Raw genomic sequence first — 15,988 nt, forward strand, 5'->3', positions numbered from 1 at the left:
GCCCACGGCAAGTCACCCCCATTCACTGGGATACCATTACTGATAGTAGCCCCCTGGAGTCCCCCAGGGCTCCATGATTACTGTTTAGTTATAGCACAGATCAGCATAGGTAACATTCTCTAACCGTTGATTGTTGAAGGGATAGTGCTGTGGGGGTTGAGGGATGCCTTCAAAAGCTCTTTAGGGTCTCTTTAGGGTGAAAGGTGGCATGCAAATGGGGTCTTTTATCATAGCAATTACAATGACTCTGGCCGCACTGTATTGTGTGCGTGTGAGGCATAGCGAGACAGGGAGCCTGGATTGAGAATAAGAGTTAATTGCGAAAGCTAGTAGCATGGAATATGCACTGAAAATAATTTATGACCTATTGTCTCCAGGAGCAGAGCAGAGACCTGTTCCCATGAGCTCACTGCCTTCTCTTCCTGCAGTCCAGAAACAAAAAGATGGCTCCTCTGGCTCACCTCTACATTATCTTGCTTCTCTGCTCTTTGGTGTCAGCCTGTTTTGGCCTCGTACATCAGATGAATAACTAATAGCCGCTTAGTCCTAATCAGTGTTAGAGGGTTGATTTCCCCAAACACCAGCTCTTTATTTCCCAGTCTTGTTACAGAAATGCACACAACACCCTGATCCTTCTGACTGTCAGTGGTATAGAATCGGCTTTTACTGATTGAACTCAAATTACCACTGAGGATAGAGTCATTGTCAAAGCAGGCTGTTAAGCTCTCACCTCATCACCCACAGACTGAATAGCTCAACCACTGTGGCACCAAACTATTTAACTTTACTTCTCCTCTTCGTTAGCTTGATTCCCATGGAGGAGATCATTGTTCCATCAACTGAAAGACAGTTTGGGTTGCTCAAGCTCAATCTCCTCACGCCTACACTGACTGTGTGTCAGTGATGTTCAATAGGCCCTCTGTTGTGATGCAGACTTGCTTCCTGTTCTATTAATTATTGACCGTATGTATTCAGCATAGCTAGCTGTCGGAGATGGAACACATGGAAAAACACAGGATCAAAACAAAGATGTTGCTGAGGTTTATCCCCTATTTGCTTTTGCTACTACACGTTGCAGATCATCTAGATTCTAGAATTTAGAGGATTAGCCAGTTTATGATCCAGTAGTCTGTGAAAGCTAGCTGTGCAAAAGAATCCCATCATCCCCTTACACTATGTGGCTGACTTGTTTAAAGAATCCCATCATCCCCTTACACTATGTGGCTGACTTGTTTAAAGAATCCCATCATCCCCTTACACTATGTGGCTGACTTGTTTAAAGAATCCCATCATCCCCTTACACTATGTGGCTGACTTGTTTACACATCCCCTTACACTATGTGGCTGACTTGTTTACACAGTAGCATATGACAGTGTGCAGTTATTACTTCCCTCCGTTTCATGTGTATCTCCGAAGCACTTATTGATCGGTTATCATGTCACGATACGCATGAGCTTATTGCCAGAACCACAAACGTCACCATTTTCATTCTAGTTCCAAATTCTGCCTACCGTTGTCATCTCACTTATAATGCAACTCATTTACCATTGGACTTGGACCCATCTCTTTTTTCCTGGGGTCGTCTATTGACTTGGATATAGATGGCAGATTAAGGAACACATGTTAGAATCCCCCTCCCCCTTTGCATTCTGTCTCTCCGGACGGGCCTGCTGATTAATCACCCCCAAATGTTCTCCACAGCCTGTGGGCCTGTTTGTTGTGATAGCCTCAGCGTGGGGAAGTGCAAATAAATAATCGCTAGGTGTCTTACTCTGGCAGGCGGTGATTAATGAAGGAGAGGTACACATGCTCTCTTACCCTCTTGTCTTTCACGCTTTCTCTCTTTCATCCACAATCATCACACTCTCAACCTACTCCCCTAGCTCGCACGGGCCGGATATCTTGTTATGACTTAATCTGAGAGCATACTGTATGATTGTGAAGGAATCTCGTGTTAATAAAAAACCCCACACTCCGGCTCACCTGTATTAAATATCCTGCCTCCATTGTATGCTGAGCTGATCGCTGAGGCGGGACGTATCATGGAGTCAGTGATGACTTGATGCGGGTGATGATAGTACTTTGCTGAGGTGACGTGCAGAGCTTTTCTAAGGGAAGATGTGGGTTGTATGTCCTATGTCGGGTGAATATGAGTTCAGCATGTGTTTGGAGAAGCAGAGGTGTTATTTTAGAATCTTCTGTGTGGGCTTGGAGACGAGAACGAAGCAGCTCGATACCTGGAGCAGCATCGACGGAATGAAAGTGTTCTGGAAGAGATGAAAGTAGCTGTTAATCTTTGTCAGCCGCGTCAGGGGTGTGGAGGAGGCTGCAGCCTGGAGAGCAGGGAGGAACACGTCTTCATTATCATCTGTCACATATCAAGTCGGAAGAAAAGTGAATTTCTCACCAAGACTGAATTTAGCAGCCCGCCTTGAACCAGTTTTGACTCGATAGCAGTTATTTTTCGCCTCCAAGGCTGCCATGCTGTGGATTTTGTAAACCTCTTGTAAATAAGTTGTCAATTTGTAGAGATTTCGTACAAAGACCTTTTTGACTCTGTTGTGAGGATTTCTAGTCCTTTTCTTTTAGGCCCCTAAATTGGCCCCTTTATCTCATTGACTGACAAATAGGGTCCTATAGTGCTAAAGCCCTGTGCATGGCTTACCTCTCCATGGCTTCATGGCTGAGACGAGTAGAAGTCACACTAACAAGACATGTGTTTGTGAATCTATTTAGGAGGCAATTTAGGAAACAATAAAAATGAACTGCAAATTGAATTATAGCCCCTGACTTCTACCCCCAAATCCCCTCTTCGGGCTGTTCTAAGCCCCCCTTAAGCCCCTAGCTTGGCCGGAGGGGTTCCTGGCCTTTCAGCAGTGGATTGGGAGGTTATGTGGGGAGAAAGGAAGGTGCAATTTGGATCACTGGGCATGGAACCTATATGTGACACAATGTCGGCAATACAGGAAACACAAAGGGAAAGGAAGTCACAGTTACAGCAGTGAGGGGAGTTGTCACACATCCCTGTGGAAACTACCGTAGCTGCCCCCAAATATATTCCCTCCTTTCATTAAAGGGATTAACCTTGGCATAAACACAGTACACATTGTATGCAAAGTCCTCTGAGAATGGAGGGTTTCAGTTGACACATTCCTTTTGATCTAATGTCAACATGCTACAAAGAATTGAGAAAATACCTACCATATTATATATGTGTGCATGTGTGTGTTATTTGCTCATTCTGTACGTGCATACAAGTTGACGAATGGATCTGTTGTAATTTGCAACACAAAACCATAATTTCTTGAATATTAATTAGTTTGTCTTTTTTTCCTTTCTGTGTTGGCCCCAACTGTTCCATTTATTCTTGGCCGACTGGGGATTCCCATCTTGGCACTCTCTGGGAATAAAGCAATTCCAAGTTGACTGTGGCGTAGCCCACAACGATCATTTTTCTCAGTTTCTTTCTCAGGCAGAAAATGATTTACCTCCTATAGACAGTCTCTCACTGGCACAGAGCCAGCCCAGTGATCCTAGAGAGGACCACACTCACACCCCACTGCTCACTCTCTCAATCTCTTACCCTCATTCCCTATTTCTCTCTGTCTGTTTCTCTATTTCCTTTTTGCTTTGCATCCCTGGGGATTGTTTTTGACCATCTTCTTTATTCCTTACTCTTGCCTTTACCTTTGCTCTGCCCTCATCCTCATTATCCACATCCTTCTGTCTCTCTCTCTCTCTCTCTCTCTCTCTCGCTCTCTCTCTCTCTAGAGAGAATGCCCAAATCCACACAGATTGATTCAAAAGATTCTCGGAGAGACTGTCATGACAGAACACAGTTCTTCCCTGTCCCCTTGACAAAATGTTTATTTATTTTTTCGGACTCCTGCATATTTCTGTCTGTGACCAGCATCTGTTGTGCATCTGTATGCACAAGGCGACGGCTGCTTCCTGTACATTCATAGACTCTTTACATGAATGCATTTGGCCTTACCTAATTGGCCAGGGATTGGTAGAGTGAAGTGTGCAGCCTTGGGCTGTCGGCAGTCAGCACACAAATGATGTCCCATTTGGTATTCTGAGACATCCAAGGTCAGACACCGACGTGTGCACAAACAAAAGGCCTGTTGGACACCTTGTTTGAACAAAGAGTCTTTGTAAAAAGAATCACACCCGTGTGAAGTGAGGGGCACTCTTATCATCGCACATCATCATGAATCATCTCATACTGGCCAATCAGAATGCCTGTTGCCACAAATTTACGTCTTATTTGGCGGACATTTGACCTAATTCCTCCTTTCATTGTCGATGGCAAATATGAGACGTGTGGGGACGAGATGGCGTAAATTGTCCCTTTATTGTCAATGGTATTTAATGTTTGTGTTGCGGACATTTTGTGGGGACAAAAGCTGTATATAGGAGGGGCTAGCGCCCCTCAAAAATAAATAAACATGGTAAATGGGCCACTGCATGTGGAACATGCTTAGCAGGATATTTGGTCAGGAAGCAAGGCTTCACATTCATTGCTGTCTGGTTTAGCTGCATGGGATCATTTATCTATTTCTGAGGATTTATAGAAAGTCTATAAATCCTAGCCTAGAGGTATTTGGCCACTTCCTGCAGCACACTGCAGTGTAAAAGCAGCCCAGGAGAGAGGAGCGCTCCCTTCATCCTACTATTAAAACGGTTAGCGGGATGGAAGCAGGCAGGCGGCACAGACATTCAAACACTTCATATTGAAAACATTCCACTGTCAGATAAGAGCGTTAGTTAGCTGTCCCTTTTCCCATTTTATTGTGTTTTTGGGCTGCAGAAAGAGAAGAGAATTGCATTTCTCATAATGCGTTATGCCCTTATCTCAATGTGTACGATAAGATAAGGATAAAGAAGGGATGCCGAAATGAATAAAACAGCATTGGCGGCTTTTGTTTCCTGCATGTTTTAATTCAACCAGAGTCATGTAGAGACTGCGTGCCTGACTACAATTAACTTCTAGATGAACATCTTTCCTAGATTTATCATGGCATCTGGGTTTTGCAGCTTCAGGCACAACTTGTTTTGAGTACTGTAGGATGGATAAGGCAGAGGAAATGAGGGGGAAAAAGTCAATGAATGTTTATCCCAGTGGTCTTTTGATTGTGGGGAGCTGTAGTTCGAGAGAACAGACAAGGCCCTTTGCAAGATTAAACCTTGAGCATGATTTATACTTAGTCATACTGTACAATGGTGTTCTGTGCCAAAAAAATTGCCAATCTACATGTCTTAGAGCTTGTAGATCTGCTATTTTTAACAATGGAGTCTGGTTGCTGCATGACTTCTCCCCACCATTTAGAGATTTGCATTCACCATTCTCTTCTCTCCCTTATCGTCCCCCTGTGCACTTCTCTTCTCTCCCTTATCGTCCCCCTGTGCACTCTACAGAGTAGACCCCATCCCACCCCACCATGGGCGCCAGGTAACCCTATCCCATTCCAAAGTGCATGCACACATTTCACCTCACATCCCTCTGGTTATTTCAAGAGCCCACTCAGTCTGACCCCTTGCACTCCGCTCCACATGTGTTGACTGGAGGCGCAATGCATACATTTATATACCGTGGATCATACATCAGGGGGCGTGCTGTCGCTCACAGGAAGCTGCTCGGATTCATTAGAGATTAGAAGGGCGCTCTGACCCAACGTACAGCTACCAGGATTGACTGTGGGAAAAAAAGCTCTTTATGGCATGGGAGTGTTTTTCTCCTGCTTAATGATCAGCACCCTGACCTTGCTGGTAAATCTCTGGGTGGGGCCCTCTGCTGTTTGGCATTCTAGCATGACATCATCTCTCCCCTTGAGTGTGTGCACCATATGAATATGCATGTTGTTCATCGCGGGTGCTTAATCACCACTGGGGCATAGCAGCGACTGGGTCACGCTGGAGGTGACTTGTGATGACCATCAATGCCAGTGTGGATATGCAGAGAGTTTTAATCCAACCCAAATTCTGGGTGTACCGTTATGCAGGGGGCAGTGTTATCCTGTCTGGAGATGGCCCACTAGCCTCGTTCTGCTGCCTATACTAAACAAACAATTTTGGAGCGGTGGCACACTGTCTTCAATGTCCAGCAATGTGCGGCTGTCTGTCCGCCCGTATGTCCGTCCGTATGTCCGTCCGAGTAGGACCTATTAACCCTGCAGCTGCTTACGTCAACGACTGCGTGCTTGGCTCCAAGGCACTCCAAGGTAACTATAACAATAAAAGTATAGTTCCACCGCTCAGTTTGTACGGGTGCGATTTTTCTCTTAAAGTTGACGTTGCTCAGATTATTCTTTTTGTTTTGAACCTTTGGTGGGATGTCTGCCTGTGTCAAGGGCAGCCCATCAATAAGACAGTGTGTCCAGAGTTTAGCTCTGGGGAGGTTTCTATCGATTATCTCTTGACTCAAAAACGTACCTCTCGTGATTGACCAAACACGTGCTCGACACAATCAATCAAGCACATTGCACACCTGCTGAAATGGCATTACTGTCTCTGCAATGACTCCAGCCCGACAGCATGGCTTTAACTACTGTTTATCCATTGTTTCAGTCATTCTACACAATTTCAATCCACCTGTACTCGCCTACTGAGAACAGGATCAACTCAGCATGGCTCCGACAGCAAGCGAGCCGTCCTCAATGTGCTGCAGTGGTTATTAGTGTGTCGTATTCAGGCTGGCTTCCCAGCATTCCCATCTCCTTTCATAGAGGCTTCATGCTGGTCTGCTAATCAGCAGCAGAGGGAGGTAGACTCACTGTGGGGGGGTGAAGCAGCGTGATATCAGACCCAGTGATCTGATCCGGCGTGAATGGCCAGAGCAGCCTTATCTTGTCTGTGGAGAAAAAAGGGGAATCAGAGAAAGGAAATGTCAAGGATAGCAAATGTGGCCAACATGATAATTAGCCCCAGAAAGGGGCTAAGCTATAGAGCCATGGAGCTGGCCTCAGGAACAGAGACAAATTTGCACAAACAAGCTAATGGGTGTGCCAGCTAATGACTCCCTGAGCCAGTGGAATTTCTCTTGCTAATTTGACAAAGGCTGAAAAGGGAGCTGCAGCGATTATTGACAGCAGGCCAAACGGAACCTTTGAAAGCAGCACACAGCCCCCCTTCCCACTACCCCCCCGCCCCCCTCCATTCCCTGTCACACCCCCGTCAATGAGCCCCAAATCTAGATGTCTTTTCTGTCTTTAACAAAAGCAGCAGGAGCGCATTTATTCTCTAATGGGATTCTTGGTTTTGCATCCATCTTACTTCGGCTCATTTATATATATTACAATCATTATCTGTCCTTAAAGTCTGCAGGGCGGTAGACAGTGATGGAGCTGAGAGGCTGCTAGGACAGCTCTGTCCCTGTGCTCCCTATTCTTGCTTCATTTTGATGTACAACACTTGAAGCCGCACTGTGAATACCAACAATGGGCGACCAGACTAATGGCTGAGTCGCCATTGTCAGGGTGAGCGGCGTGTACATTAGTATTTCCCTCCATGCGCCTATTGATTGCTGCCCGCCTTGCTCTGAAGGATATTCTGTACTGTACTATATATAGTACGGTACAGTATAGGTGGCAAAGCCTGCGAGAGGTCCCTGCTCCTTGAAATAACACTTCCATGTGCAATGAGACACACTGCAGAATAAGCAAACATGTGCTATATGCTGTGTTCAAGAACAGAGGTAAAGGTTATGCGATATATCACGACGACTTCATTACGAGAGGAACATAAATAGGGCTGGGGTTTTCACCAGTGAATCAGCCGAGTTCATATGTGGGGCAGTATGTCGGGAGAGAGAGATAGAGAGAGAGAGTTTGTGTTAAATGTACTGTACTTTCATCTCACCAATCTCACACAGCCACTCTGTCTCCCTTCATGTTGTAGTAGGCTGTCTGCAGCAGAGGCAGCGCTCTTTCAAACAGGGCCAGCGTGGTCGGGGGCAACCAGGGCTTACTGGTAAATTGGCAGCCCAGGGAATCCAGGATACTCTCATCCCTGTTCGCTCGCCCACTCGCATGCATTCATTCCCCTCTTTACCCTTGACCAGTGACTGAGTGCCCTCTCTCTCTCTCTCTCTCTCTCTCTCTCTCTCTTTGTACAGCCAGCATAAATCTGCCTCTCTGATGTCGTCTGTTCATTGTTTGTCCTCTTTCTCTCTCTCTCTCTTACCTTTCTCTATCTAGTCGAAGCATTGCTCATTTAGCCAATCTGTCTTTGTGCACTTAAGTATACCGTCCTTATCTACATGTCACGGCTTATGATTAATAACACGCTCATTCATCAGACTAATTGCATCCTTAAACAAAGACAAAAAATCAATACAAATCTGCACATGTGTGCGTACCCTACTGTACACATACACTAACAGTCATACCACGCATGCACAGTTGCACACTTGCATGCACACATACACCCGCGTGTGCACGCACGCACAGTCGAACGCACGCACGCACGCACGCACAATCGAACGCACGCACGCACGCACGCACGCACGCACGCACGCACGCACGCACGCACGCACGCACGCACACACACACACACACACACACATACTGTAGGCATACTAACCTAATCTGTTTGATGTCTGGGACACTGAAAGAAAAGACAACTCCTTTATACATAAAGTATTCATGTGACGTGTGGTGGGGTGCACGTGTGTGTGTGTGTGTGTGTGTGTGTGTGTGTGTGTGTGTGTGTGTGTGTGTGTGTGTGTGTGTGTGTGTGTGTGTGTGTGTGTGTGTGTGTGTGTGTGTGTGTGTACTGTATGTGCACGCGTACTGTATGAGGCAGAGTGTGTGTGTGTGTGTGTGTGTGTGTGTGTGTGTGTGTGTGTGTGTGTAGAGAGAGAGAGCACTCACACATCACGCCCGCGAGCAGCATGCAATTGAGCGCTGACACCTCGTCTGGCTGTCGGAGGCGAAAGGGGCTGGGCTGTGAGAGAGAGAGAGAGAGAGAAAGAGAGAGAGAGAGGGAGGGAGGGAGAGAATGCATGTGAGGGAGAACGGCAGGGAAAGGGAGAGAGCAAGAGAGAGACGGCAGGACAGCTGCCAGCATTTCTCCGACAGCGGGAGCAGGAGAGAGAGGCGGAACGGGAGCAGGAATTCTCCTCGTTCCCAGCACCCCCTCCAAGCACCTCTACCATCCATCCATCCATCCATCCACGCTATAGGAAGCTTCCAGCTCCAGCAGGCTCACTAGTGGCTCTGTCCACCTCCTGGAACCAGCGGCGGGAAGCAGCAGAGACTAGCGGAAGGACCCGGACATCAGGACATCAGCAATAGAAAAACACACAGCAGAGACACCCCACAGTGGATTAACTGCACGAGGGAAACCATGCGGCTTTCTGGATGAATGTGAGCTTTGACTGAAAGGAAACGACGGCGTTTGAGAATGGACGTATACAGCTTCAGGATTTTTTGGTTTGGTTTTGTTTAGCTTTTTGATTAGATTTTCGTCTCTTTTATGGCATCCCTGAACTGAGAGTGAACTTAAGTCGTTGAGGAGGCGTGGACTGGGAGAGTGCCGTGAAGAGGGGAGGTACCCACTTCCTGCGCTCGCCTCTGCATGCTCTTCACCTCATTCCTCCTCCCCTGAGAACCTGTCTGCACCGCCTGGACTGAGACCCTCCCTCCTACGCCTCCCTACTGCAACCCCCCCCCCCTCCTCCAGGGGTACCCTCCACCTCTCCTCACCCCACCCCACCTGGTGCTCGCTCCCCTGGGTTACCATGACTCCTGGCCCCCCTCCTCCTCCTCCCCCTTACGTCGCCCCACCGGCTTCTTCTTACAAACCACTGTGAAATCAAGTGGAACCCTCCATGATTGCGATCGGAGTAGTAAAGAGGACCCCCCCCCTCCCCCTGCGCCCCCACTAGCTATAGCGTGCGGCTGCTGCCTTGCTCTCTCCTCTGCTCTCCTCTCCTCCCCCCTCCAACACCTTTGCCGGCGTGTCGAATGAGCAAGTAATGGAGAACACCAGCAACACAGACCTGGACCCCAAAGTTGAACTCCGTCAGTTGTGTGTTTTTTGACTATGACCGATAACTAGATAATGGATTGGAAAGAGCTGTAAGTACTCTCTCTATCTCTCTCTCTCTCTATCTGGCTCTCTCTCTCTCTCTCCCAATCTCTCCCTCTGATGTTGCAGTGTTTCCCCTCCTAGGTGCATGCATGTAAAAATGAGTATTTGGCGTAGCTTTGCTTGAGCTCATCATCGCTGCACATGATGCATAATTACATGACAAGTGTACTGTATTACAGTTGAGTTGATGTGCACGTGCATTGCTGCAGCGCTGAACACTCGACAGCATGAACTCAGCAATGCTGTGTCTCTGGGATTGTTTGTACCAAGTTGAGTAGTTAAACAGCTTCATTAGCATGGAGATTGCGACCGAACAGGTGGGCAAGCTGTTGTGGGCGACGAAATCCGAGCCTCTCCTCCTTGCCTATTTTCCACTGGCTGATCAGATACTGTAGATGCTCTCCTGTAAGAAAGACACTCACACTGATGGAGGGAGAGAGAGAGAGAGAGAGAGAGAGAGAGAGAGAGGAGACACAGTGGTGGTGGAAACAATTATTTTCCCAATTAATGTGTGTTGTAGTACCTGCTGTTTGTGAGCAGTTGAGAGGTGTCTGTTGGAACAACATATCATCATACATACAGCATCCCTTCTGTCTGTCTCTCTCTCTCTCTCTCTCTATTCTCTCTCTCTCTCTATTTTGCCTTACCCTCCACTCAAGGCAACATACAGTATGCATTTCTATTACACCTCAAGGTTACATGCTCCCTTGTAGGTTTTGAGAATTTCCTTCAAGCAGAAGGGAGCACAATCAGCAATCTGTTTTGTAACCTCAATGTTTTTATTTATTTTGCATCTTCGTTCCATAAAGCAGGACAGAGAGGAAAGTGTGAAAGAAACAGAGAGAGGGGGTTGGCAAAAGAGAGAACGGGAACATTATTCTTGAATGAATGTGTGCTGCGGTTCCCACTTCCTTCTCATTAATGTGCATACGCATGCACTGCACACCCACAAGTGCTCGCACGCGCCCATGCACACACACACAGAGCTGCATGCCCCTCTCTCCGACAGTTCCTCTGCGTTGCTCTCCATCTCACATTCATCTATTCCGTCTCATTTTCTCGCTCACACGTTCTGTCTGTGAGCCGCACCATGCTCTCACACACAGGAGGCTCCCTGGGGAGAGAGCCTTCTCCTGTAGCCCCCTTGGATGCAATAATTATTCCATCAGCCAGCGGTGTGTTCCCTGATTGTGCTCTTGGGCTGTCGCTGCAGGGGGGCATACGTACAGTGGAGAGGAGGGAGACATCTGTCACTCCAACAGGCAGGGGAAGGGGGCCGGGGGGGGCGGAGGGGGGTCTGAGGGGGTGGATGTGTTCTGGCAACAGAGCAGACCTACATGTTCCTGTCCGGAGCAGCCCACGGCGTGGCTAATGAGCACGGGCTGGCCTCTAAAGGAAACAGCTTCTCATCAAGACATGCACAGTGAAATCGTTGGTGTCAATTTAACTCTGAGGGTGTTAACATGGACCCAAATGGATCCCTTTGGGTCCATTTTTACACTGAGGGTTTTGCTGTGTGCATAGATCTGTCTATTTTTGTTCACCCCCCCCCCCCCCTCTCCTCCTCTGCCTGAATCCCCTCTCTCTCTCTCTCTGCAAAATTATCTCTTTTCACCTCACACTCTGCAGCTTTTCCTTTTATTCTCTCTGTTTGTCACAATGTCACGCTGACAACTGCTCCCTTGTCCCTCCCTTGGATTTCCTCTTGATTCCCCCCCTCTACTTGAGTGAAAACCCTACTTTGAGTGCATTTGAATTTTCTCAGGTAGGTATTACTTTTCCCTCCCTGACCTTGACTTTTCCAAATGAGGAGTGGTGGTAACCGATCCAGTGCCATATCTGGTAACGTCTCTCCCTCTCTCTCTCTCTCTCTCTCTCTCTCTCTCTCTCTCTCTCTCTCTCTCTCTCTCTCTCTCTATGTCTCTCTGTCTCTCTCTCTCTCTGTCTCTCTCTCTCTGTCTGTCTCTCTCTCTCTCTGTCTCTGTCTCTCTCTCTGTCTCTCTCTCTCTGTCTCTCTCTCTCTCTGTCTCTCTCTCTCTCTTCCCCCCCACCCCCCCCCCCCCCCCCCCCCCCTCTCTCTCTGTTGCTGCTGCTCAGGGGGTTTCAGTGCAGACGATACAGAGCGCCGCAGCCAGGCGGGGCAGAGATATCGCCGCTGTCTCCCAAGCAGCGGGCGGTTGAGACGGAAAGAAATTGTGCGCGTCTCGCTCAGTTGGCCCCGTGACCAATGTCTGCCTCCTCCAGTGCTGACTCTGGGGTCAGGGTGGGGTGGGGTGGATTGTGAGAGGTTTTGTTGGTGGACGGGTGGACGGATGGACGGGAAAGCTGGATGACAGTGGATTAGAGGTCCATCCAAAGCGGCCGGCTACCAAAAAAGCTGCTAGCACGGCGAAACTGCTCGGACAGACGCTCAAGATGTTATGAAAGTGGTGCGGGATACGTTTAGCTACCTGTACCTGTCCCTCACCTGATCTGTGTGTGTGTGTGCGTGTGTGCGTGTGTGCGTGCGTGCGTGCGTGCGTGCGTGCGTGCGTGCGTGAAAGGGATACCTTCATAACTGACAACTGTGTGTTTATTGAAGAGATTGAGGACTCTTAAACTTAAACAAACCAAACACGGTGAATCAGGTGGTAATATATGCTGTCATAACTGCTTATATGCCTCTAGTAAAGCAGAGGGACGGACATGGCCGGTTCCTAGGAGGTGGCGACAGTTGTTTTGTGTGTGATTGAGTGCCTCGCCGCCGTGCATGGCGCTCTCCACCTGGCCGGCTGACAACAGAAGAGCATTCAATTATCCCTGTGAGGTTGTTCTTTCATCATGTCCTTTGTTTCATAATGTATTTACAGCCCCTGTGGGCTAGGAATCAAAGCACGTGAGGACTCTGCTGGCTGGCTGTAGCTGGATTGAAGGGCTGAGGTATTATATTTTAGTGCACGTGGTGGATTAAGAGGTGGGTGCTGAGAGAAAAGCTTTTAGAGTGGTGCCTAGATGGCGTGGCGTGCCGTAGCACAGCTCTGCCAGCTCTACGTTGCTAACTCCGGCCCAGAGACAAAGGCCAGGTTGTTGACCTTTGTGTTCCACTTTCAGTGTGTGCTTCACAGAGCTGCCCCAGCGGCAGCACAGCTCTCTGAAATGTCACGCTGGATGTTTACACAGAAAAACCCTCGGTGTACGAATTGAACCAAATGGACTTTTACCCATTTGTCTGTACGTTCTTCTGAGAGTGTACAGATGGAACCATGTGTAGACTTCTAGAGTTAAATTAACACTCAGGATTTTGAAAGTGTAGAATCGATCAGCTCGCAGATGGATGCCTTGAAAAGTCCATTCAGTTCACTCACGCGAACCTGCCGACGTGAACATAAGCTGCCGCGCGGCCTCTGTGTTTTCCATTCACTGACCCCCTGTTGTGTTGTTTTTCCGCCCCACCAGGGCCGCTCAGAAGCTGAATCTGTCGTCCAAGCGGAAGAAGCACCAGCCTCCATTGCTCCACAGTGACACCCAGGAGCCCTCCGTCTACCCCACCAACTTCACCGGCACACTGCAGCTCTCACCGCCGCCCGCCCCGCCATGTCTGCTCCGCGCCGTGTCAAAGGTCAAGGAGAACCCCGGCATGGGAAAGGTGAGGAATGGCACGTGTCGACGTGTACACAAAAGAGTCAAGGACGCACTCCATGTTTGTGTACGCAAAGGCTTATACAGTACATACATACACGCATTCCGGCACGTGCACCTATAGAGACAGGTACTCCAGTCCACACACATTGTACGGATATAACTATGAACACATAAAGGAATCACACACGCACGCACGCACGCACGCACGCACGCACGCACGCACGCACGCACGCACGCACGCACGCACGCACGCACGCACGCACGCACGCACGCACGCACAGACAGACAGACAGACAGACGCACACACAGACAGACAGACAGACAGACGCACACACACACACACACACACAGAGAGAGAGAGGGAGAGAGAGAGAGAGAAATGCACATACACGTATTGTATATCTACCCACATACTGACACACAGACCCCTATTTGAATGAGTGAGTGCAGATCGGCGGCACAGCGGTCCACAGCAGGCCTGCCGCCTGCTCCAGTCTGCACAGATGCAGACAGATAAGCCTGCTGGAATGTCATGAATTCACTTAGTTCGTTACACCAGCATTCTTCTTGCTGAATAGCCAACAGTTTAGCACAGAAAAGAAGCAGAAAGCCAGTGATTCTTTGCAGACGTTTTTTTTTTACAGCAGGAGTTAAATGACAGATGCTATGCTATGTGATGATGCAACGCAGGATGGTGGGGATTGGCCCCGTATTAGCCTGAATGTTGTATAAACATGCGGTTCTTCCTCTGAGGTTTATTGGGTATTGTTTGTCTGGGCCAGGGAACTGTATTTATAGAGCAGAAGAAGTCCCCCTCGCAAGATTAGATCCCACCTGGATGGGAAGTCCTCGCTTTTCTGCCAAATATCCAGACGCTTGACATCTCACCGCGTGTTATAAATCTCCCATTGAGAGACGGACTTCATAAAAAGGTGATATGCGTTATTAACGAGCTTCCTCAAGCCCACACCTGAGGAATACTGCTCATACATGTGTGGATCACCGTCAGCCCCAGGGTAGCTTTGGAAAAGGGAAATGAAGGATTTGAGACTTAATTCCAAGTCTATCATTGCCAGGCTTCCTCTTCATCAAGGAGAGCCGTGTGGTAAATCCAACCTCTCAGCGCAGTTCAGTGCAGAGCCTCCCGGTTCAAACAATCAAAAGGTTCCCTCCTTGTGAAACAATGGTTTGTTTGTGGAATCACAGCCAGCAGTATTCTCACGTGCCAGCGTCTGGCATGGACTGTATGACTCACATGAATCCAGGCTAAGTCTTGTCGGGCGTCTTGTTTTCGTCTATTTGGATCGGGTCCACTTTTTGACCTCAACAACGCTCTTTAAGGTACAGACATGGGGGGACGGGTGGGGAAAAGCCCTGCTAATGGATTTTTAGGGGGATCAAGAGACAGGGGAACGGGGCCATTAGCACATGGGTCTGAGGTGTTAAAATGCCGCCGTGGCTGTAGCCGATCCTCTGCAGCCCCTGGTCTCAAATCTCTGCCAACATAAATAGAGCCGAGACGTTAGTTATCCTGGTAGCCTCCGCACACTCAACAGAGGCCCAGTATGAATAATATGTGGGAGCCCAGTTTTAAATGTCATAGCAAATGTAATTTACTCAACATATGCACACGTCAGTCACGATAACAGCCCCCCACGGAGCACAAAGAGAGTTTGCACTTGGCCGGTGGTATCCATGAGGAATTGCACTCACTGAAAGAATGGGATTGCCAGCGGACATTGTTTCTGGATCTGTAGCAATATTTATACACCAGGTGAAGAATGGCCCCTTTGTGTGGGGCGTGAAAGACAGAGAGAGGGGGAGAGACAAGAGTTGAAAGAAATGTTCTCGTTTGTCAGAAATGGGAGGACTTTAGTTACATTAGCAGCCAGCTGTGTGTGGTGCGTGTGCGTGTGTGTGTGTGTGTGTGTGTGTGTGTGTGTGTCAGTCTGAGTGGTTTTGCTTTGCAAGATTGTGGTCTTTATCAATGCTATCTACTGAAATCCAAGCCGTTTGTACTGCAGGTAAAGTTGACAACATACAGTACAGACAACCTATTAAGCTATCAGGGAATGCAGCATGTTTCCAGAAATTTGTTTATGCCATTTTATATCTCATGCCATGTCACCTTGTCAAACATAGGTTTCCCTTCAGAGAGCTTCCATGGCTGTATTTTAGATCAGATTGAAAGCAACAATGAGCTGTCAGAGTTTCAAAAGAATACATATAGGACTGTCATATCGAGTGACATGCAAACGCAGGAGCGCACTG

At 48.2% G+C, this 15,988-nt stretch overlaps 1 protein-coding gene across 1 annotated transcript in view; it reads left to right on the forward strand.

Moving 5' to 3' along the window:
* Positions 1 to 15,988, forward strand: part of kif26ab (kinesin family member 26Ab) — an 83,348-nt gene that overhangs the window by 50,747 nt on the left and 16,613 nt on the right. The window contains exon 5 of the mRNA XM_079527502.1: positions 13,532 to 13,721. Within this exon, the coding sequence (XP_079383628.1) occupies positions 13,532 to 13,721 (190 nt within the window). The remainder of the gene's footprint in view (positions 1 to 13,531; positions 13,722 to 15,988) is intronic.

The sequence above is a fragment of the Electrona antarctica genome, assembly GCF_951216825.1.
Source record: "Electrona antarctica genome assembly, chromosome: 18".
Taxonomy (NCBI): Eukaryota; Metazoa; Chordata; class Actinopteri; order Myctophiformes; family Myctophidae; genus Electrona; species Electrona antarctica.